Source organism: Rhinolophus ferrumequinum, chromosome 24, assembly GCF_004115265.2.
Source record: "Rhinolophus ferrumequinum isolate MPI-CBG mRhiFer1 chromosome 24, mRhiFer1_v1.p, whole genome shotgun sequence".
In the NCBI taxonomy this organism is placed as follows: Eukaryota; Metazoa; Chordata; class Mammalia; order Chiroptera; family Rhinolophidae; genus Rhinolophus; species Rhinolophus ferrumequinum.
In genome coordinates, this window is record NC_046307.1 from 42,499,083 (window position 1) to 42,522,164 (window position 23,082).

The 23,082-nt window shown below is 43.7% G+C and overlaps 1 protein-coding gene across 2 annotated transcripts in view; it reads right to left on the reverse strand.

Moving 5' to 3' along the window:
• Positions 1 to 23,082, reverse strand: part of SDK1 (sidekick cell adhesion molecule 1) — a 431,538-nt gene that overhangs the window by 405,178 nt on the left and 3,278 nt on the right. For both annotated transcript variants that reach the window (XM_033096781.1, XM_033096780.1), the window contains exons 2-3: positions 17,330 to 17,436; positions 14,980 to 15,127 (exon numbers count right to left, since the gene is read on the reverse strand). In XM_033096781.1, coding sequence (XP_032952672.1) covers positions 14,980 to 15,127; positions 17,330 to 17,436 — 255 coding nt within the window. The remainder of the gene's footprint in view (positions 1 to 14,979; positions 15,128 to 17,329; positions 17,437 to 23,082) is intronic.

The following is a 23,082-nucleotide window of genomic DNA, read 5'->3' on the forward strand; positions in this document are numbered from 1 at the left end:
AGCCAGCGCTCCTGGGTCATTTGGTCCCAGACTCTCTGGTCTGTCCACAGCACCTTCCTTCCAGTCCTTCTGACTGACGGCTGCGGTGGAGGGGAAACTGCACCCTCACCAGCCAGGCCGCAGGCTGAGCCCCTTTGTGCAGCGTTAACCCAAAGGTAAGAAAGCAATGAGACGGGAGGCTTTTCCTTCTCCCTGCCATCTCCTCCACTGCTCTCTTTTCTCCCTCACACTTTCGGTCTTCTGCCATACTTTCCTGAGCTCCTTCTTCTTTTGTTGGTGCTAGAATTCAAGTCCTGTTGACTCAGACTGCTTGTGGGCAGGAATCAAGAAAAAGTCCCCTTCTTGGTGCCACCATGACATCGAGCGCTCCTGGCTGCCTCCTCCCTTTCTGGCTGTCTCTTTCTGCCTCTTTCTGGGCAACTCCCTTCTCTACCTTTCTGTAAGTGGGAGTCCCCCCGATTTTCTGTCTAAAATCTCTCTCCCCAGAAGGGCTCCCCCATTCTCACGATCTTCATTCAATTCCACCTACACTGATGAGCCCCAGTTTTCTATCTCCAGCTCAGATCTTTTCTTTGAGCTCCAAACTTGTGTATATCAGATAAAATGTCCAGCGGATTTTTCCATGCAGATTTTTCACAAGCGTCTTTCTCAAACTTTACATGGCCCAAACCCACTCATATCCAGTTGTCATTATTTTAGTAAATATATACCATGGGCTCATATCAGAACAAGAAGCCTCATTCCACTATATACCCACTCCATCTGTAAGTCCTGTTGATGCTACTTTTTTTTGGATCCTTATTTTGTTCCTATTTATTCACACTGTAACTGTCAGCTCTGCTTTTAACTTATAACTTTAATTTATCCACTTTTCTCTATTTCATCTGCCCCATCTTAATCCAGGCTACCAGCACCTCTTGTTTGCAAACCAACAATATCTGTACATATTTCCTAAGGCTTCTCAGCCCCTTACGATCCATTCTTGACAAAGCAGCCAGATTTTCGTAATGTGAGTCAGGTCATGGCACCCCCATGTCTTTGCACTTAGAACAAGTCCCCTCAGGATCGGGCCCTGTCGCCATCTGGGCTGCTCCCCCACCTCACAGCACTGTAGCTCCACTGGATTCTGCCCAGGTCCTGACACACCAGGCTCTTTCCGCTTTAGCTCCTTCTTCAGTGCTGGAAAAAGAATGTCCACCCCAGCTCATCATGTCACTGGCTCCTTCTTTCTCTTCAAATTCTGGTCTAAATACTATATCCTTAGATAGCGCTTTTCTCATCACCCGATTCTCTTTCTATGTTTCTTGGCCCATGTCTTGCTGTTTACCCTTACCAGACTGTAAGTTCTGTGAGAACAGGGACCCATGTGACATTGTACCAGAACCTGCCAGAGTGTCTGACACTAACGAGATGACTGACAAATATTTCTTAAAGGAGTGAAGGAGTGTCTTTTCTTCACCCTGGTAGAACTCAGCTCAGGAAAGGTCTGAGAAAGACCCAATGAAATACTTAGTGATGATGAGTGGAAGGGCCTGGGGGAAGGGGAGTGGGGAGTGACGGCCAGTGGGTGCAGGGTTTCCTTTGGGGTGATGGAAATGTTCTGTTAGTGGTGATGGTTGCACATCTCTGGGAATATACTAACGACCACTGAATCAGATACTTCAAAATGGCATCTTTTTAGAAAAGAAGTTATGATGGTGAATTACATCTCAATAAAGCTGTTATTAAAAAAAAAAAAAAAGGACTATACACGATGAACTGCAATGAAATGGCTAGAATCCATTCACGGCTGTGAAGCCTTCAGAGCCAGAATCTTTTCATTGATCTTCTTTCCCCAGAGCCCAGCACAGAGCTGATTGACGGCTGAATGGATGGGTGACGACCTTGACATCAGGGACTTTCCCTTGGATGAAAATACCCCAGTGACTGTAACACATCTCACCAGGCTTTGGTCAGATCTGATGACAGGAAAGCATGGACCCTCGTAAGAAAATGCCTGCACATTACACAGATATGCACTTGGTAATTCTCAAAGGGCTCTTATATCTGTCACCGCATTTGATTATCACACACAGAAACACAAGCCCCGTGACGATCACCTGGATTTTCCAGATGAGGAAAAGGCACCTCCTATGGGTCAGAGACTTGCCCTAGGACACCCCGCTGCAAGTGGCATGTGGGGCTACAGCCGGGTACCGCATGCCGAGCACGGGGCCCCTTTTGCCACGGCACAGCCCTGTGGGAAGCTGGAGTGGAGTGTGTCACAACACTCACAGGAAACCCGGAGGGGCCACGCCCAGGCGCTGGCCTCACCCTCCGCTCTGTCACTAACGGTCAGACCTCACAACCACCTTCTCCCACATGCAGTCGCCCACCCACTGACGTGAGAAGACGTCCTCTCCTTTCTGCTAGAATGCCATCAAGGTTTAGGGCACGCCTGCAGAAAGACAAGAGCAATGCACAACTCTCCACAGCATGTGCACTGGCTGCACATCATGTACCTGCCACCAGGACATCGTCCCCCCAAGACAGCCAGCTCCCCCTCTCCTCATCGGAGCCCCAAGCAACAAATCAGCAGAATGTTTTCACCTCAGACATTCACAGGATTGGTTTTACCCCATTTTACATGTGAGAAAGCTGAGTCCTCCAAACATTAAGACAGGCCTGTCTGAATCAGAAAATGATTGAAAAGTACAGCTGGTTCTCGGTCTGCCTTCTGACCTAAATCCAGTGTCCTCCCAATGGCTATGCTGTTTCTTAACACCTGTCACCTGTACAGGCTGTTCCCCCACCCCTTCCATACACATGACCTCAAGGACCGTGAGGTGTACCACCCCACCTGGGAATGCCACCCCTTTGCCCACACAGGGCCCCATGCGGCCACCGGCTGCCCGGTGTAACAACACCCCCTGCCAAGTTTGCTGGGCCCAGCGCTCCTCTGCGGACCCTCCATGCCCCACGGCCTGGCTCTCGCCAGGTCGCGGCGTCCTCACCGCCCCAGCCCTAACGTGCACACGTGCCCAGGACTGTGACCTTCTCTGAGCTCTAAGTGCACGCTTCCCTTCCTAGGGCTCCCCCTCTTCCCTCCTTTAAGTGGGAGAGCTTCACTTGGTATTGGAGATTTCTGCCTAAAGGCTCTGAGTCACAGCCAGAAGAGGCTAGGCTTGCCATGATGTAGAGTCCCCAGAGGACACGTAAAAGCTGAATTGCACTCTGACCGTTGGCTCTCCATGGATATACGAGGTGACATGCATCCTGGAGCGTCACATCACCAGACCATGCCCTACGTCTGGGTTACAAATGAAACAGTGTTACAAAGTCTTCTTGACTTATTAACTCCAGCAGTATCCCTTTGGCCAAAATCCAAAGCATATTTCCTTCACAGGGAGTTTGGTGCTTCAGGAGTAACTCTTGTGGACGGCACCAGTGCAGGCAGGTACTTGTTAAATGAACAGATGAGTGAATGAATACATGACCTGTAGTTCGTAAGCATAACACTGACATTGATAATCTGAGAAAGAGGCTAATAAAGGTCCCTTACATTTGAGTGCAATGAGCTATACGTTAAACATGCACAGGTAGCAATGCCTCCCTACTCACTCCGTCAGCATTGAGACTGGCTGAAGTGTTCCGAGGACATCAAGATGGGGAGAAGACAAGGGGCGGGGAAGGCTGCAGGGGCGCATCTGCTTGTATTCTGTACTCCAAGGACTGAAGAGTCATTACAAAAGCTACCTAAGAACCCACACTTCCAAAGGGGTTGATGAACAGCTGACTTGGAATACGAGAGCGTGCTCAAGTATATAATTAGAGTATAATGAGCAGAGGTGGGAATAGTAAGATCATACCACTGCATTATGTTTACTTTACAGTGAGTGTTTTCACATCTATAATTTTCTCCACCAAATAAACGTTCCTGTAATAATCTCAAGAGCTTCGTAAGGTAGCTACTATTATCTCCATCTCGGACACCTCACTCTGTTACAGGTAAAGACGGCAGAGCTGAGAGTGAGAGCTGAGTTCTGAGTCTCACACCATCTCCCTGGAACGAGCCGAGCACTACTGTTTATGAATGTATTTAAGAAACACTTTTCCATCCATCCGGTCAGCATGGCCACGCACTATGCTGAGTTGTTGGACCTCCAAAGACTCAGAAATAACTCAATTTAAAAAATGGACAAAGGAACTGAGTAAATACTTTCTCAAAGAAGATAGTCCACTGGCCAACAGGTACATGAAAAGGTGCTCACATCGCTAATAATTAGGGAAATGCAAATCAAACCACAGTGACAGATCACCTCACACCTGTTAGAATGACCATCATCAAAAAGACAAGATAACGAGTGTCGCTGAAGATGTGCGGAAAGGGATCCTTTGTGCACTGTTGGTGGGAATGGAAATTGGTGCAGCCACTATGGAAGACAGCTTGGAGGTTCCTCAAAAAATTGAAAACAGAACTACCATAGGATGCAGTAATTGCACTTATAGATATTTATCCAAAGGAAATAGAATCATTACGTCAAAGAGACATGTGTACCCCATGTTTACAGCATCGTCACTCACAATAACCAGGTACGGAAACAACCCAAGTGTCCGTCAGCAGATGAACCATATACACGTATATATAATTTAGCCATAAAAAAGAAGGCAATCCTGCCATTTGCAACAATATAGATAGACCTTGAGAGCATTATGCTAAGTGAAATAAGTCAGAGAAAGACAAATACTGCATGATCTCACATCATGTGGAATCTGAAACTCCTGAAGTCATGGGAACAGAGAACAGACTGGTGGTTGCCAAAGGGGAGGGGGAGAAATGGGTGACGGTGGTCCAAAGGTACAAACTTGCAGTTGTAAGTCCTGAGGATGCAACATAGAATCTATAGTTAACAATAATGAATTGTATATTTGAAAGTTGCTGAGACAGATTTTAAAAATTCTCATCACAAGAAAAAAATTATAGCTATAGTGATGGATATTAACTAAACTTACTGCGATAATCATTTCATAATATACATATATATCAAGTCACTATGCTGTACACCTTAAAATTAATAATACGATGTTAAATGCCAATTACATCACAATAAAATTGGGGTGGGGGGAAGAAAACCATTTCCTTGTTTCAAGGGATTAAAGTTAGTAACAAACACCCAACTATACACAAGGGGACAGACAAACACATGATAGCCATAAAGAAATGTATTATTTGTAGGACACACTATCATATGCATTTAAAAATGCCTCTTGTTGCCATTTCGCAACATAATGTGGATACAGATTTAAGAGCTAGAAAAGAGTGAGGTATGATTCAACTAATGCATTCCAGGCTTGGCAACTTCAGAATTTACTGTTCATTAAAACTGTATTTTAATTATCCTAGTTTTAATTAAAGTATTATGTAGAGTCAGTGAAATGCAATTACATGCAACTGACTGAAGGTGTATAATAGGCTAATATTTGTAAAGAAATGCGTTACTGTCACCAGATCCGCTCTGTGAAATGAAGTGGTATTTTATTTTCAAATGAAAAATTGGGACAGAGAGTATTAAACTCCTGTCATTAAACACTACACTGCCAACTCAAATGGAACCAGGAAATTCTAAGACCCACCCCCACCCCCACTCCCCTTAGATCACACGGGGTGAAGGGCTGGTTCTCTGGCTGTGACGGACCTCGGGCCGGAAGCAGTGGTACCATGTCGGCTGCCTGCACAAACACTCCAGAGAGAAGATGCTGTGATGACCTTCTAAGTCCATCTGCACCCGGCCGCTGCTAGTGACAGCCTGTAACCTGATTAACGGTGTTTATAAGGTGACCCTCCATTCAATAATGTTACCCTGCCTGACAATCTGGCAGAAAAGAGGAAATGCGCCCGATAGTCTTCGCCCGCCTCCTCCTGTGCAGCGAGTGTCTCGTAAGTCAGCAGTTACGTTCTAGTCGCTGCAGCAATGCAGTTGGAACATCATTTTCTAGGGCCACTAATTTGCGCAGGATAATGTCAACTCGGGACCCCCCTGGATGTGGTCAGAACAGCAGCAGAACGCAGCACCTGGACGAGCGCGGGCGGCAGGTCCAGGGCCGAGGGTGTCCTGGGCAGAGGTGCTGCGCCTCAGCTCCAGCACACTCTCTGCCCGGATGCCCGCCTCCGGAGGCATCTCCACACACAGCCACAGGCAGTGCACATCCAGACAGGGCATCTTTAAGGTAAGCGTCAGGACATGGTCAGGGTGGGGTGACAGAGCTGGTATGGTCTTTCGCTTCCTTGAACATTCGTTGGTAAATTACTTATTACTCATCGTCTCTTCTTAAATCTCATGCCAACCCAGGAGGAAGACAGCACGCTCTGGCTTCTCAATGAAGCTGAGGTGCTGGGAGGTCCTGTGACCTGCCCCAGACAGAGCCCGCCTGGCGGCTGTCGGTCCATGAAGGATGTTGTAACTAAGTACCACAGCCAAGGTCACTAAGAAACAAAAAATTATGTGGAGGCTACAAGTCCAAGATCAAGGCGCCAGCAGACTGGGTGACTGGTGGGCCCACTTCCTGGTTTGTAACTGGCGTGGGGTGTCTGGGGGTGTCTTTATAAGGACACTAACCCCATTATGAGTCTCCATCATGGTGACCTAAGAACCTCCTAACAGCACGCTGAGGATCAGGTTTCATCATTTTACGCAGTATCTCCACAGTTACCTCTCTGGACATTATCTATCCCCGTTCTCTCCATTTTCCTTCTGGAACGCTTCATAAATGTCTTTTGGTCATCCTCGCCTCGCCAGCTCCTAGCCTGTCTCCCGCACTTTCCATCTGTACTCTGAGTGCTTTCCTCAGACCCACCAGAACGGTATTTCTCACTTCAGCTGCAGATCATCAGCTCTTTCATCCATTTCATGAACTTTTTAAATAAATGATTACATTTTTCACTTCAAGAAGTTTAGTTTCTTCCTACTTGGTTCTTTTTAAAACCAGCACATTAAAAGATGTTCAACATCATGAGCCATTAGAGAAATGCAAATTAAAAACACGAGTTATAATTACACACCCATCAGGGTGGCTAAATAACAACGCTGACAACACCCAGTGCTGGTGAGGAAGCAGAGAAACTCGATGCCCAGGCATTGCTGGTGGGGACGTAAAATGGCACAGCCACCGCGAAGACTGTTGGACTATTTTTTAAAAACCGAACATGCAGCTACCATACAACTCAGCCACCTCACTCCTGGGCATTTATTCCAGAGAAATGAAGACTCATGTTCTCACAAATACCTGTAAAGAATGTTTAGAGCAGCTTTATTCATAATACTAGAAACTGGAATCAATCCACACGGCCTTAACAGGTGAGTGGGGACACAAGCTGTGGAATGTCCAGGCCACAGAATAGCAGACAATAAAAGGAACAGCTGACTGCAACCTGTGGAACCTGAAGGAATCCGAGAATTATGCTGCGTGGAAAATGCGGGTCCTAAAAAGTGATTCCATCCTAAAACGCGGTTCCATCTAGACAGCATTCTCTAAGTGATAAAGTTATAGAAACGAAGGGCAGAGGAGCAGCGTCAGGGTTTCGGGTGTCGTGAGGGCTGCAGGGAAGTGGCGCCATGCACACGAGGGACCCTGTGGTGACGGAAGTGTCAGCGCTTTGACTGTGTCACTGACGGTCCCCTGGCTGCAATGCTGTCATCGGTGTTACATGCTCATGCTACTTGGGGAAACGGGGTGAAGGGCACGCGGGATCCCCTGTACTATTTCTTATACCTGCATGTCAGTCTGTAATTAACTCAAAATACTAAGTTTAATTAAAAATGGAAAAAGGACAAATGCTGTGTGACTCCACATAAATGAGGGACCCAGAGTCATCAGATTCCTGGAGACAGAGAGTAGAACGGTGGGTGCCAGGGGTTGGGGGAGGGGAGTTATTATTTAATGGGGACCAAGTTTCTGTTTTACAAGACGAAGAGCTCTGGCTAGACGGTGGTGACAGGGGCCCAAGAATGTCACGGACTTAACGCCACTGAACTGCACACTGAAAAGCAGCTAAGGTGGTAAATTTTATGTTATGTATATTTTACCACAATTTCAAAATTTCCCCCCCAAAGCACAAAGCCTTCCAAAGACTCCCCACTGTGTACGGATTACAGAGCAGATTCCTTTCCGGATTCTGGCGCCTCCAGGGTCCGTCTCCTTTTCCAGCATCTTCTTTCCCTACCCCTCTTGCCCTAAGCACACGGTACGAGCTCTTCCCTGGTTTTGCCCCTTGGCCCAGAAGTTCTGTCCTCCAGGTCCATGAGTGTGGCTGGCTCGTCTCAGACAGCAGGCTGAGAGAGCAGAACAGCACTGGGGGGCTGGGGGTCTGGGAATCAAAGCGTTCCAGCACTGTCCAGCTGTTGGCCTCTCTCTGCCTTGGTTCTTACAAGAAAAGCGAGAATAATAACAGGACAACTCGCTGAGCTGCTGTGAGGATCAAGTGAATCATTATGGAGAAAAGACTTAAAACAGTGCTTGGCACTCAAAATATTAATAATGACTGTTATTAAAATCCCCGAGAGAATATCAGAGAAATTATGTGGAATGAAAGAAGCCAGACACGAAAGATTTCATACTCGAGGATTCCATTTACAAGAAACTCCAGAACAGACACGAGTAACCTAGGGTAACGGGAATCAGATGAGTGAGCAGGGGTGGGGGCGCCACCTGCCTGAGGAAACTGGACGGGGATGGTGATTACAGCCCTTGGTTAAACTGCGTCAACCTGAGCCTTGTGTTGTGGACAATTACAGCTCAATGAAGTGGTTTGTAAAGTGTCACCTGCACGGGGAGGCTGTCCTTGACCGCTCAGTGTCCAGTGCTCTGCTCCTCCCTCTGCCCCCCACGCAGTTCTCTCTCGCCCCCTGACCCCTATCCATTTCCCTCATAATGTCCCTAAAAGTATCCTGTTTCTTAACCTGTTTCCACCTGGACCATAACTCACTGGTGGCAGGACCGTCGAAGCCTTGTTTCTGTCCTGAGCAGCAAGAACAATGCCTGGCACAAAATAAGTGCTCGATAAATATCTACTGACTGCGTGAAGGCAGAATGAGACAGAGAGGGTGCACCGCTTCCTCGAGCATGGCGTAATGTTAGCCCCAGAAAGGACGCAGAGGTCACGTGGTTGTGACAGAAGACAGTGGAGGCGAAGGACGGAGAGTGACTTCCCCGAGGCCAGGATTAACGCTGGAAGCAGGTCTGGATCCCCTACGTCTAGTCCTTTTTCCTTATAGCAAATATGGCTCGATTCACATGTATAGACATACTTCACATACATTTACAAAATGCCTATAAGCACATAGTATAAACATGTTTAAAGCATGTTATTTTGAAAGCCTGGTTACCTATAAAAACGTTATTACAAGCAGATCCACTTCATTCAAGCGTTAAGTTGTGAGTTCCAATACAAGTGCTAATTTAAACAAATCTTTCTTGAAGTGGTAGAAATGAAATGGTAATAAGTTAATGGATATTCGAGTGTCTAATTGTGGGCAGTGATGAGTCAGACGGTGTCCAGTTCACCTGGGTTGCTGCTTACCGGCCATACTTCATAACTCAGATGGTCCCTAGCAAGTGGTCTGCCAAAGCTGACTGCAGGTCTGAACTACTGAATCTATAAACTTTGCATTTCCAGGAAAAGCCACCCCAGTAGCGTGTGCTCACACATTCCTGTCAGGTAGGCTACAGGAGGCAATTTGAACACAAGCACCTGCAATTAAGCAAAAGAATGGCATCGTACAGAACACGTTTTTGCGTCCTAATCTGATAACTGCCGACATAAATTACCTCCTAGAGGCAAGAGAAATACTGCGTGACATCAACATTGACATTTCATATTTTGAGAAATAAAAGGAAACAAAGAACATATATCTAAACCGAAATAACAAAGAACAATTTTATTATCAAATTAGACTCTATTTATAAGACAAAGCTATGCTCATCTTTGATATGCAAAGATAGCAAACTTAACTGTTTGGATTCAGTAAATCAGAAAAATAAACATGCATTGTTTTCATCTTTTCAGATAAACAAAACCTGTAACTACCTATTCAAAATTCTGAATATAACTTATTCCTAATTCTTTCAAAATAGTGTTTGCTTTTCCAACTTACATTTCCTCTTCATCGACAGAGTGTTTCCCCTGAGGTTTGTTATGTGTTTTTTTTTTTCTTTTTTGGTAAGGAAATTTACAGACGTTACCTGACTTTGCTTCACAGGTCTTCATTCACTCACGCAGCCAGCCAGCCATTCCAGTAACGCAGATCTGCTATGCATAGCACCAAGCCAGCCCAGATAGTTATAGAAACACATATGTTTCAGAAGGTCATTACTGAGGGGAGGTGAAAACTACTTGAGGACACAGGACGTAGAAAAGCGATACAGGATCCTGACTCTCACCCGCCAAAGTCGGAACCTGAGATGTTGGCAGAAGGAGCTGCCAGCGCTGGGTGTGTGCAGGTCAAAGGGTGCAGACACCAACGCTAACCTGCCCGGCTTCCTTTTGCCCCACCTCCCCACCTTCCCAGTTGCTTCTGCGGCCTCGGTCCCCCTTCGTCACATTACCCAACACATTTACGGAACAGGAACCAGCACCTGGACATCCTTGAGAGGCCACTAAAGCTGGCTTCCTCCCTGCCCCTTGGGCCTGGGGAGCCTCCCTGGTTACCACCCAGCTCTCCCCTTCTATTGGTTCCATTCTGTATTCTCTAAATATGCCAATCTACTTTCTTTTAGCTTAGCCAGAGTCATCCTTTGTGACCTATAGCCAAGAGAATCTGATACAATGCAACTCTTTGGGCTTCACTGACTGGCTAGTATATTCCATACAGAACTTTAAAGAACCTTAAGTACCGTCACTACACCAGCACCCCAAGTGTAACCCACACCTCTTTGCTGGCCTTGAGTCTGGGGTGTACACCTACCTAATGATCGGGGTCTCTTGGCCACCTACTATGCATCTCACACCTACATGTGCGAAACAAATTTGACACCACCACCAACCCCACAAACATACAAAACTTGCTTCGCCCAAAACAGTCTCCCCATTTCTGGAAATGGAAACTCCATCCTGTCAGTTGCTCAGGCCCAAATTCATAGGCTCATCCATGGCTTCCCTCCTCTGACACCCACATCCAGTCCGAGGGAGACGCTCTTGATTCCACTTTCAAACAGACAGGCACCTGACACTTCTCGGCAGCACCACCCACACCACCACGCTCTGGGCTCCGCGTTGCTAACAGGCTCGTGCTTTCTGAGTCTGTCACCCACAGTCTGCGCGTAACATCACTCTTCTCGGACGGATCCTGAGTGACACTGTGTCCCTGCTCCTCAGACCCTCAGAGTTCAGGCCGAAGTCCTCACCACGCCAGGGGCCCTTCTGGAGACCTGGCCCCAGCCACCGGACACGTCCCCGCCAGCCCCTCCCCCACTCCACACAGCCCCACTAGCCCCCTCGCTGCCGACCTCAGCACCGTCACACTCCATGTTCTCACTGATACGTCCCAAACCCTGCTCCCTTTATTCATTCAGGTCTCCGCTCAGATGGCTCACTATCAGAGGCCACCTCGGATTCCATGTGTAACACAGCGCATCCAGCGCACGTCCTACTCCATCACGTGTTGTATTTCCTCCTCACTGCCCATCCCCAGCTGGCATGCCGGACGTGCATCACTGGCACCTACTCTATGGAGATTCCCCAAGAACAGGGGCTTTCTTTTGTTTGCTGCCATCTAGACAGTGCCTGAATAGTACCTGGCACATAGTGTGCCCTCAGCAAGCCTGGTGAATGAATGAAAAATGCCCACATGGAAGTCAGAACTGTACATTTCTTACTTGGCCTTTCTCATAGGAACGTGAAGCAGCTCAAGCACCCCGCCAGCTACTTTTCTGGGAAGGATGATGAATTCCAGCCACTATTTCTGCTCGCAGTGTAACCTCCAGCTAACAAGGAGAAGAGGCGGCCAATGACAGCGGGCCAGACTCGCACATGGCAATCACCCGCAGCTCTTGATGCCACCCACCGTGACGACCCTACTCAGAGACAGTCCCCACCCCCACCGCCACCTCAGAATTTCACTAAGTCTACGCCTTATTGGAAGGCCACATGTGCCTTCTCTTTGTCAAAACTTCTGAGGTTAGGGACCAACAGAGCCCACACAAAAAGGATACATAGCGCGCAGGCAGGCACGCTCAGTGTTGATGTGGACAAATGTCTGTGCGTGTCTGTGGCTCACGGCAACCCAGGCTAAGCTACAGTATTTCATATTGAAAGGTGGCATTCTAAAATAAGGAGAAAAAAAGACTAAAGCAGTGTATTAAAAATAAAAGCAGGAAGAAGGTTCAGCAAAATAAAGTAAAAAGAAGAATGAGCCTGACACAGGGGAGAGCGTGAAATTCGAGTCAGGCAGACCTGGGTTTGAAGCCTCGCTCTGCCGTTTGCCAGCTGGGTGCCCTTGTGTAGGGCGTTAAACATCTCTCTTCTCCAGTTCCCAGACCTCTAAGTGGAGCTAATTACACCTGTCTCAGAAGACAGTTGTGAGGCGTACAGAAGATATGTTCAAAGTAGGTGCTCAGTAAATAACAGCCGCTGTTAAAATTACTAATAGGCTATGCATCAAATTTTTCAAGTCAGGAAACATTAAGACTTAACCATTGCCCTTGAAAATGGAAAAAAAAAAAATCATTTCATTGGAAGCCGAAAGCTCACATTTTGAAGGTCATGAGATAATGTTACAAAGTATGGAGGCAGAGTGTCCAGATGAGGTTCTTCCTCCTGTGACAGACACAACCTCCCGCTGCATCAGGGAAGTGACCGCAGATAATCAGGTTCAGAGCAGGTGCAGAAGCTTGACCTGTTTCAACACGTGTGAGACACATTGAGCCAAACATTCCAGTTCTAAGTGACACCTCTGGTGGCAGAGAACAGATCTAACGCCACCTGACTTTTGTCTGCGAAACCTCCGGGTGGGACAATGCAGAAATGTCCCTTCATCTGCGGTCTGGAGCTCAACTTCCTTAGAAGTAGAAAGTAGTCCGTCTCTGAATGTACAGACTTGTACAGAAACCACACACACACTGATGTATGGTGGCCGGCACAGCAGGTACTTAATAAATACAAGGGTGGTGATGGTTGGGAAATCGGAAACTACGGGCCTCGCAAAGTGCAAATAAATACCCATAACCGGCCTCCTCTCCTCTCTTTAAAAACGAAAGGCACATCGGCACATTATTCTGCTCAGATTGGCGATTTATCAAGAGCTCCACGGTTATAAGCAGACCATGTGCTTGATGGAACGCTAAGCTAACGCCCTGCCAGTGTCTCTGCATTATTAGCTCACCAGGCATTAAACAGTCTTTAGCAAGAATTTGCAGTGAAAACAAAAGCTTATAAAATTAAGACTTGTTATTTCATTCCATCCTTCTTGAATCAACGTTATCTCATGAATACATGTAGATTGCAGGTTAACAAAGGAACCACCATATAATGACATGCTGCTGGTTAAGTAACCCTTCCCCCATGAACTGTGCTCCCGCTGACATTCAGTAGAAGCCCCAGTGTTTGAGAGAAGCCTAACTCAATCTCCTACCCCCACCACAGTAGCAACTCTTCCCCAGGACTCATCCCAGCTCCGCCCAGCCATACCGTGCTCAACATTAGAACCTTCCAGAATATTTCACAAGATTCCATCCTAGCTGCCTGATTTTCAGCCTAACAGTCTTCTGCGAGAATGAGAAACTGAGCCCTTATCTTTGTTTTACCCTAACTCAAGAGGCATTTGTTATCACTGGAATCAATATACAAGTGGATACCTAAGCAACTTTTAATAAAATAAAGAAAAAGGAAAGCAGTTATCCCATTTCTAAGGTAACTGATCTTTTTACTAGAACTTTAAAATATGGCTTTTACATATTTCAATATCTTCCCTATTTCCAATGACCAAATAGAAACATTTGCTAAAGAGACTTCAGGACAGTGTAGGTCGGTGCCGGGCTCAGAGGCCTGGATGGGACAGAGTGAGACGGGGCTGACGGAAGGGACTGTACGGACGCTCAGGCAGGGGACAAAGCAAGCTCACGACCCACACTCACTTCAGTTTACCTTCGAAACCTGTTTGGCAAGGTTTGCACATATCCTTTGGGAAAACAAAACAAGAGCATTTTCTTCTCGTGGATTTTTATCTGACTGCAACCATCTGATGGCATGAATACTTGACTCTCAGCTAAGCTGATAGCGTTTCACGTTTCTTTCAGAAATGTTCGTCTCTGAAACCTGTATATTGGGTATATCACCTTTAAGTTACATTGCAAAATGCCCAGTTATGAAATCTATGCCAAATGTTCTCTTGAATCACTTAAAGCTCCAAGAGAAGAAAATTTGTTTGCCGTTAAATATCCTGAACGTGGGATAAGCAAGAACACCTTGAAATAATGCTTAACTAATCACAAAGCAACTATTCTGCAGTAGATGGGCAAACCACTAATTAGACGAAGGGAAATAAAAGTGTCATGGCAGGATAAAAGGATAAAGAGGAATAAGCAGTAATTACTGCTTTGTCGTCAGTGGTATCAAACACGGCTCAGAAACAAGAGGGGAAAAGCCACGGAGCTGTAAGTAAATACCGGCACTCATACATTAGTGCTTGGAGCTAAACACCACTCAGGGACGACGCCGACATCTCAGGAGTGCATTCAGAGGGGAAGAGGGGCCGTAAAGAGGAAGAAAGGGAGCTTTACCTGGGGCGTGCAGCACACTGAGGAACAGCACTGCCTGTTTCCTTAACTGCTTAGACATTTCATGGCCAGTGCTAAAATCGGTGTTTACTACTGACCAGGTTAGTAAAGACTGGGTGGGACAGCTGACTAGGTTATTCTTTCCAAAGCTAGTTAGTGCACTTAATATGTGAATGGAGCCAATAAGTGTTAACTGTCTTATTTTAAACTTTAAAGTTTGGAGCAACTCACATTCTGTTGCTTGGAATGATCTTGTGTCCTTCTCTGAACCAGGTCACATGAGGTCGGGGGCAGCTGGTGATGGGCAGCAGGTTGAGAACCGCTGCCTGGCCTTGAGGAACCACTTCCCGCTGGTCTGTAGCCACAAAATTGCCCATATCTGCAGAGAAAAATCAGAATTCTTCAGTTCTAAGAAACTTTCTTGAGGGGGGGACCAAAGACGGAAATAGCTGCATCGGAGAGCAACGTCACCAACACAGCTATAACTAAGCCATAGAACTAGAGACAACAGCGGTGCTGATGGAGCAGGTCCGGTGTGAAGTGAAGCGTCAGGCCAGACGCCCACGGAACACACTCACCAGCAGGGCTCCACGGTCTGTATCGCTACAACAATACAACGAGGTGTTTCTAATACTTTAGTAATGAAGTACTTGTGGACACTCATATTCAAATACACTGCTGAAAGCATCCCGATGCCACATGAAGTGTTTTCAAGGAGCTCTAATAAAGAGCGTTAGACATCGCCCAGCTCCCAGACCTCTCTCAAACGAGTCTGACCCAGGCACTCACCACTGCCCTGCTCAGTTCCTACTTCTCTTCCTTTCTGGGGTGATTGTCTCCATGAGAGATCATTTGGGAGACATATTTTTAACCACTGAATCGTTTTTAGAGGGTTCTCCAAACCCCATAATGTTGACTTAGTTTGGGGCAGGAAGGTTTTGTTCCAGTCTTTATGCTACTGGTTACCAACATTTAAAAACTGGGGTCACAGGGAAAAAACCCAGCCATTAGAATGTGGGTGTAGTTGGCCAATTTTTAAATTAGTAACATTTGAAATTTTTGAAAATTTTTCATATTATGATTAGGCACAGATAAATATGTATACAGTTAGATGGCATATAGACTCTATTTTTGTCTGAATGTATCTAAATTTGGAATAGTCCATAGAAGATCTCTATTATCAATGGATTTTTTATTTAAAAGAAACTATTTCCTATCTAACAAGCAGCATTTAATATTCCAGGAAAAAGATAAACTAATGAATGAAACAGATTAGGAAGACATTCACGATTACTTTAAAGTAAAATCTGTTATCGAGCAGAAGTAGAATGAGACATAAGAGAAAATCTAAGAGCTAGAGATGAAGGATAGAAACAAAGATATAAATAATTAAGCAAGAAAACATCTATAGTTTTATTTTATAAAATAGAATTTAATATATTATAATAAATTCTGAGCTGTTAACTTACTCAAATATGCTTTGGGCATGATTTTACTTATTATGTTTCCAATTATTCAACTGAATATAAAAGTTCTGAATTATTCTGCAGACAGATTTAGCCCAGTGACTTCATGATTCAGCCCCATGATTCAGAAAAATTTATGCCTTCCTAGTAATTAACAACATAACTAAACACGTATTAGCATCTGCACCTCATTCGGTCACTCGTGATTACAGTAGCATAACTAGAAGTTACCTTATAGAGGAACACTGCAAACTACAGGCCAAAGTGGGGTCAACATGACAAATGAGCAAATACTGTCATCGCTAGTTAGCACAACCCAATTTTGGAGCTCAGAGTTCTCTAAAATCTATTATTACACGTTAGTATGTAAATTAAAATTTCACAACACTTTTTGCTTTCTTTTAAATGAAGAGATATTTTGGTAGTAAATTCAAAGTATAATAAAGCAGACAGGCCATTTTATAAGGAGCCTACCCGTCACAGATTTTGGACGAGAAAAGTATGAAATACTTTGCATAAGCCAAATGAACACTACCCTAAAATTCAAGCTCCCTGCATTTTGACACCTCCTTCAGTTACTTTCGAGAGTGTCATTCTCCCAAATGGTTTGGCCAACAGAGAATTAGTTAAGTCACGATAGCTTTAATGACATCTGAAACATTACTATACATGTACTTTTGTTGTGCTGCTAAAGGGTTTCTAAACAAATCATCATTGCAAAGAACTGATGATAAATTGATGAAATTTTATCTAATTGGGTTTAATTTTTTATTCTATAAACATTTGAATCTGAATATAATGAAAGCCAAGAGCAGCTAACTAATTCATAAAACAGAAGGCAATTTGTTCCGTTTTTAAAATTTATCTGCCACAGTGCGTATTGGGTCCTCAATCTGTTGAATTGAAAAAGTGGCATTTCCCTCAGTAGCCCCACTACCCCCACCGGACCAGCTACACGGGCTATTTACTCATCTCTCCCCCAGTTTTAGCAATTTTTCTATGCCAAACAGAACACGAGACAGAATCCCGGTTCCTGCGATGGTTAACAGGTTCTGCTGCGCACTCCCACACTTTGTCGTTAGTTAACTCTCGGAGATCTCTCAGCATACACATACATGCGACTTGAACTTCCGATCTTCTCTGCACTAGAGCCCCCATTCTGTTGCGCACCACGCAGCGGTAAAAGCCAGCATCCAGCCTCCGCAAAGACGGAATGATATACCTGCCAAGTACAGAATAGAAGTGTTAGTCGTTCCACGTCTAGAGCAGCCCCGGCATCTCATGTGGTAGGTATGTGCCCAACAAACACATCCCCTTTTGGTAAACTCCTACATGTGCCATTCTTGCCTCAAGTGCAACTGCCTTATGAGACCTGATGGGTATCTGTCTCCCCATCTAGGCTGTGAATGTTACATGCAACACGTTCCAGATCTGTCTTTTTCATCAATGAACCCCCTGGTGCCCAGCACAGCACCAGACACACAGGAGACATCACTCACTGGTTGAATGAATGAGAAACGTTAAACAGCTAAAAACATTACACGTTACACTTAAACTAGACCTCTCGACACAGCCATCTTATAATTCTCTCTCTCAGAATTTCGAAACATTATTTCTAGAACCAGCAACAGTCTTAACATAATGTGTCGTGTCACTTTTTATAACAGTTTAAACAACGCTTTCAGGATGAGATACAGGTGCCATTAAGGCAAAGGAAGCAGTGACATCATGACACAAGTCCCCTCTCCGTTCACTGTTGTAGGCATCTCCCAACACAAATGATAAGCTTCTCTTTCTCACTTCTCCACATATGACTCAACGTTAATTTTAAGAACTTTCTGGAGGACTGAAAGGCCATTTCATTTGTACTTCCCATTCCTGTGACTGTAAGTAACCACCCTTCAAATCAACGCCTTTCGAAAAACTTCAGTAAAACTATACAGGGCAAAAAGGTAGGTAGACACAGTTTTCACAAAAGCCTTACTTTAGGTTTACTGTTGGTTTTATAACTTAGAATGTTTTGAAGTCTATAAGCAAGTAGGATACATAACCAAGGAGTTCTTGAAGTGAGTTTTATAGCTCTGGAGCCCAAACCTTTCACGCTACATAAGAGAATAAGTTCACTGATTGGTTTCTAGGCCATGTTCACAAATATGTCAAGAATAAGGTTTGAGGCTTGGATACTTTTCACACATGGAAAAGTATCCATCTTAGAAGGAGAAAGCTAAAACCTATGGTAGCCTATTTTTCAAAAAAGAAAAAACCCAATGATGCTATCCCTTTACTAAAAAGATGTTCCAGCAATAATTATCTTCAATTTAAAAAACACTTCCTTTTCCAAAGTACAATCAGAGTAACTTAAAAAAAAAAATCAGGTAGAAGCCACCATGTATCGTATGCTTTTTGCGCAGGTCCTAAGCATACCTTGAAATCACTTAAATTCAACTAATTGCTCATCTTTTTATTCAAATATGTCCAATTAGTCAACCTGAAAAAGGAACTGAGAGGCTTAATTTTTAAGTGAATGAAACATTTGGACAATATGGCCAATTTAGTATTAAGCAAATATTAATCAAAATATGTTTTTCCTCTGATAACCATCTTAAGATCCCATGCCAAGATTAATACAATCTTTTATGAGAAAAATATTGCTGAGTTTTAAACTTCAAAAGTTGATTTTTTTTCCTGAGGAACGGTTATCTCAAATAAAAAAATTAATTAGTGAATATAATCAGAATAATATCAAACTGAACACAAAGAGTCAGTGCCATTTATTTAAATTACAAGTAAGACTAGAAGAGGGGCATTTTAACATCGTATACTGTGACTGTAATAAAGAGTTTCGAGATTAGGCTAAAACAAAGTCAAACGTTTTTAGAAAAGAAATAACCAAGTTACTGGAGTACATATTTGAAAAACTATAAGAACAGTTTCATCATTGCAACATAACCATATTTATATAATTGTTAGTCATTCTATGTTTCCTTTTTGCACTATTCTCCAGAGATTTTAAATTCTTATGAATTTCTATAGCAATCCTATATACTAATGCACAAAAACAGCACTGCTTTCAAACAACGGGAGAAACATCCAAAATTGAATATTAGGCATATGCTGTTTGGTACCATCTCTTTAGTTTTATGTTTCACCAGGGGAAGGAACTATACAAAAAACTTGCAAAGTACTCCACCTATTACAGGAGTTCCTACACAAATTATGTTCACCTAACAGATGGGTATATTCATTGCAGGCCTATTGTTTATAAACACACATTTTTAAGCAGAGAAAGTTTCCTGGATCTTTATAAGAAACCATGATAAAATATTGGCACCATATGCCACGAAAATACAGAAAATGCTGCTGGTCTCCAACAAAGCCGGCAGGGGGGTGTGCATTTGCTGGGCCGCGCTGGTGCCACTGGACTGACAGAAAATGCTTGCCAGTGCTAGTTCATCATCAGGAATAGCACAGGAAAGGAAATCCAACAGAATCACAACAATACTAAGGGTTTAAATGTCCATTTCTGCTGAGTAGAACGCTCCAGTTCTGAACCGCCCCTCGGAATGGACCTGGACCAGTCCCAGAATTTCTCTAGGTCCACAGCAGCCCGTGAACAGTTGCTTGACGCCCTTCCTGGAGTGGACATTTGACATTTCGTTTCTGTTTCTGTCTGCCTAGGATCTGCCCCACGTTCCTGTATTTAAAGAATTCTCCCTTCTATGCGTCTTGCTGAGACATACCGCTGCACCAACAGGCCCAGGTATGAGACGGCACAACCACTGGACACACGTGGTCTGGATTTTTAGATCTAGGGCTGCTGACGCCCAGGAACAGGTCTGAAGGAGAACCTGTGTGACAGCAGTGGGCGCGGGGAGCAGCAGAGCCCTGAGCCAACGGAGCAGCGCAAGTGTCTTATGTCATTCGGGGCAGCGGCTCAAGGAGCGGCATCCAGGGGCCCACGTTACCAGCAGCAGGACCCTTGCTCAAACAGTAAGAAAAATAGCTTGTTCCGCTAAACTTGTTTGTAAGAGCTTGTTTGTATAAGGTCCTTATAGAAACTGTAGCTGATGTCCTCTTGGAGGCGCCTCTGATGGACTGGACTCCATAGAAGGTACAAGTGAAACTGAGGTTCAAAGAATGGTTCAATGTGATTAGTTTGGGCTCCATTTTTCATGTGAGCCACTGCTATGGCCACCAGTTCCACATAGCCCTGACTGGCTTCATACAGGTGCCCCTGGCAGCACCCTACGTCAACCCCTGCCTCATACTTCTTGCTTCCTGTCTTAAGAAGTCTCTGGCGCCACAACGAGAATATTTACTTGGGTATTGCATGAGTAACCAGAAATGAGAGCTAACGGCCACAGGGCCATAACTCATCAGTTGAGTATGGGAACTCAGAGATAAATATTCTCTTCTTGCACCCGTCAGGTTGGACAGTTCTGAGGTGCATTTCATAAAGCTCCATAAATTCCCAGTGGGCTTTAGCTACAGCCACCTGTAATGACCATCAATTTGATAATGACCTTGACTTGGTTTTGTGTTGGTTGGGTTGGGTTTTCCTCCTTCCCTGTTTCATTGCTCCTGCCTTTACTTTTGTGCTTGAGAACACAGGCCCAAACAGACCACCTCATGTAAGCCTTTGTCTCCACTACCGTCCTCAGAGAATCTCGGGTTATTAGACATAATAAACCTTTCTAATTTGTTGCAAATACTTTCCTGGTTAATTATTTGCCTTTTAATTTGTAATGATGATTTGAACATGCAGACATTGTAAAACTGTGTATGGTTATCGTGATCTGTTTTGATGACTTTTTCCAGTGCTTTTCATACTTTGTCTTGTATGTTTAGAGATCATTAATCTTTGTCTCCTTATGGTTTAATTTCGTAATTTAACTCTTAAATGTATCTGAAATTTATTTTGCTATTTGGTATAAAATGAAGATCTATTCTGAATATTGTTTCCAAATAACTGATTTCTTTACCATTGGTTCTAATGCTCATTTGATTATATATATATTTTATGCATATGATGGTCTAGTTCAAAACTCTCTTCTGGAATACTTCTGTTTATTTCTATTACCACTAACATGTCATTTAATTGCTGTGCCATAATAACATGCTCCTGGAAGGGAAAATTCCTCCCCATCATGCACCTTTTTGAAAATTTGTTGGTATTCTTTTCTGTTTATATTTCTACATGAGCTTTGAAACCATCTCATCAATCAAGTTACCCTCAGAAGAATCCCACTGAGCTTTTCATTGAAATTAGGCTAAAATTCTATAATAATTTCAAAGGCACTGACATTTTTAGTGTTAAGATTTCCTATTTAGGATTCTCTTTTATATCTCTCAGTGAAGTTTACTACTTTTCTTCATGTAGGTTCATTTCTTATAAAGGTGATTCCCAGAATTTGATCATTTTTACTGATAGTGTGAATTTTTTTGTCTTTTTATAAGACTTAAGAAAAAGTAACTTTTCCCTTAGCCATTCCTATTTTATACTGGAATCAAAAAAGAATAAACATCCATCCAATTTCTATTGTTACACTATCATAAAGACTGAACCACAGAGCCAGTCCACATAAGGAAACTATAACACTTCTGCAGTTCAGAATAGCACTCATTCCTCTTTTATAACAATGAGTATTGCGCCAAGCATTAAGACACTTTTGGCTTACATATACATACTTTGAATATAACTACAAAATAATTTTTATCCCCAAATACAAAATAACTTAGAACAAATGTTTTCTAGAACAAACAGATAGGTGTCTGCCTATTACACCTGTGCAGACTTGGTTTGATCACTGTCATTTTGCCAGTGTGGTGACCTGCACTGAGATGGGTAAATAAGCCTCAATATGAATAATATAACATTTGAAACTCACTGGAATTCATTGTGCAGTTTAACCAGAATACAAGCAGCAGAGAAAATACTATTGTTATTGTTTTGTCAAAGCTGCAAAAGGTAAATTTATATTATTTACTCTTTTATAGGGTCAACATTTTCATAACTGACACCAAAAGTGGGAGGGGGATAGGAAGTCAGTTTCAGGTAAGAAACAATTGCTGTTATCATAAGGTAGCCATGTTTTTCAGTTTGAGACTTAATGAAGCTTAATATATGACAGCTGAAGGTGCTTATTGGAAGCAAGGAGATGAAAGAGTAATTTGAAAAACTAGCATGAGATTTTTAGCCAGGTTTTATATCTTGAAAACAATTATGACAAAACACAGTGGATCCTTGATAACCTGTCTCAGTGTCTGAACCCCCCAATGAACAGAATATAATTTATCATGTCTACCCCAAACTATCCGTGCTTCACAATAACCCATTTCTTCTTATCAAGTGTCTAGGGAAATGGTAGTGAGTGGTAGTGAAGGCCCTACCTTATTTTGATGGTCCTCGTCCAATGAACCAGCCTCTTGGTCTTGTTTCACAACAACCAATGCGGCCTTGTCTTATAGGGGACTATCCAGATTATACCGAAGGAGCAGGTATATTTGCTCATGCAAAGAGCAATGCAAAGAGTCACGTCTCTTCCCGTATTTTCAGGTTGGCATCAAAATTGTTTTATCATAAGTTAAAAAATACTTACATATAGAATTATGGCACAGTGTATGTTTTGGCATGTTAGAAAAAAACTGTTACACCACTGTTTTAAATGTACCCAGTGGAATCTAAGCCATATAGTGATTTCAATATCCACACAATCTATTTAATGAGCTCTGTAACTGGATAGAACTTTCATATTGTTTCTCTTTACTCTTTGAACTGTAGCATTAAATCTATTTACCCCACAGAATTTTATTCTAATGTAACATATTTTTATGCCTGAAAGATACTTATCAATTGCCCATACTTCTC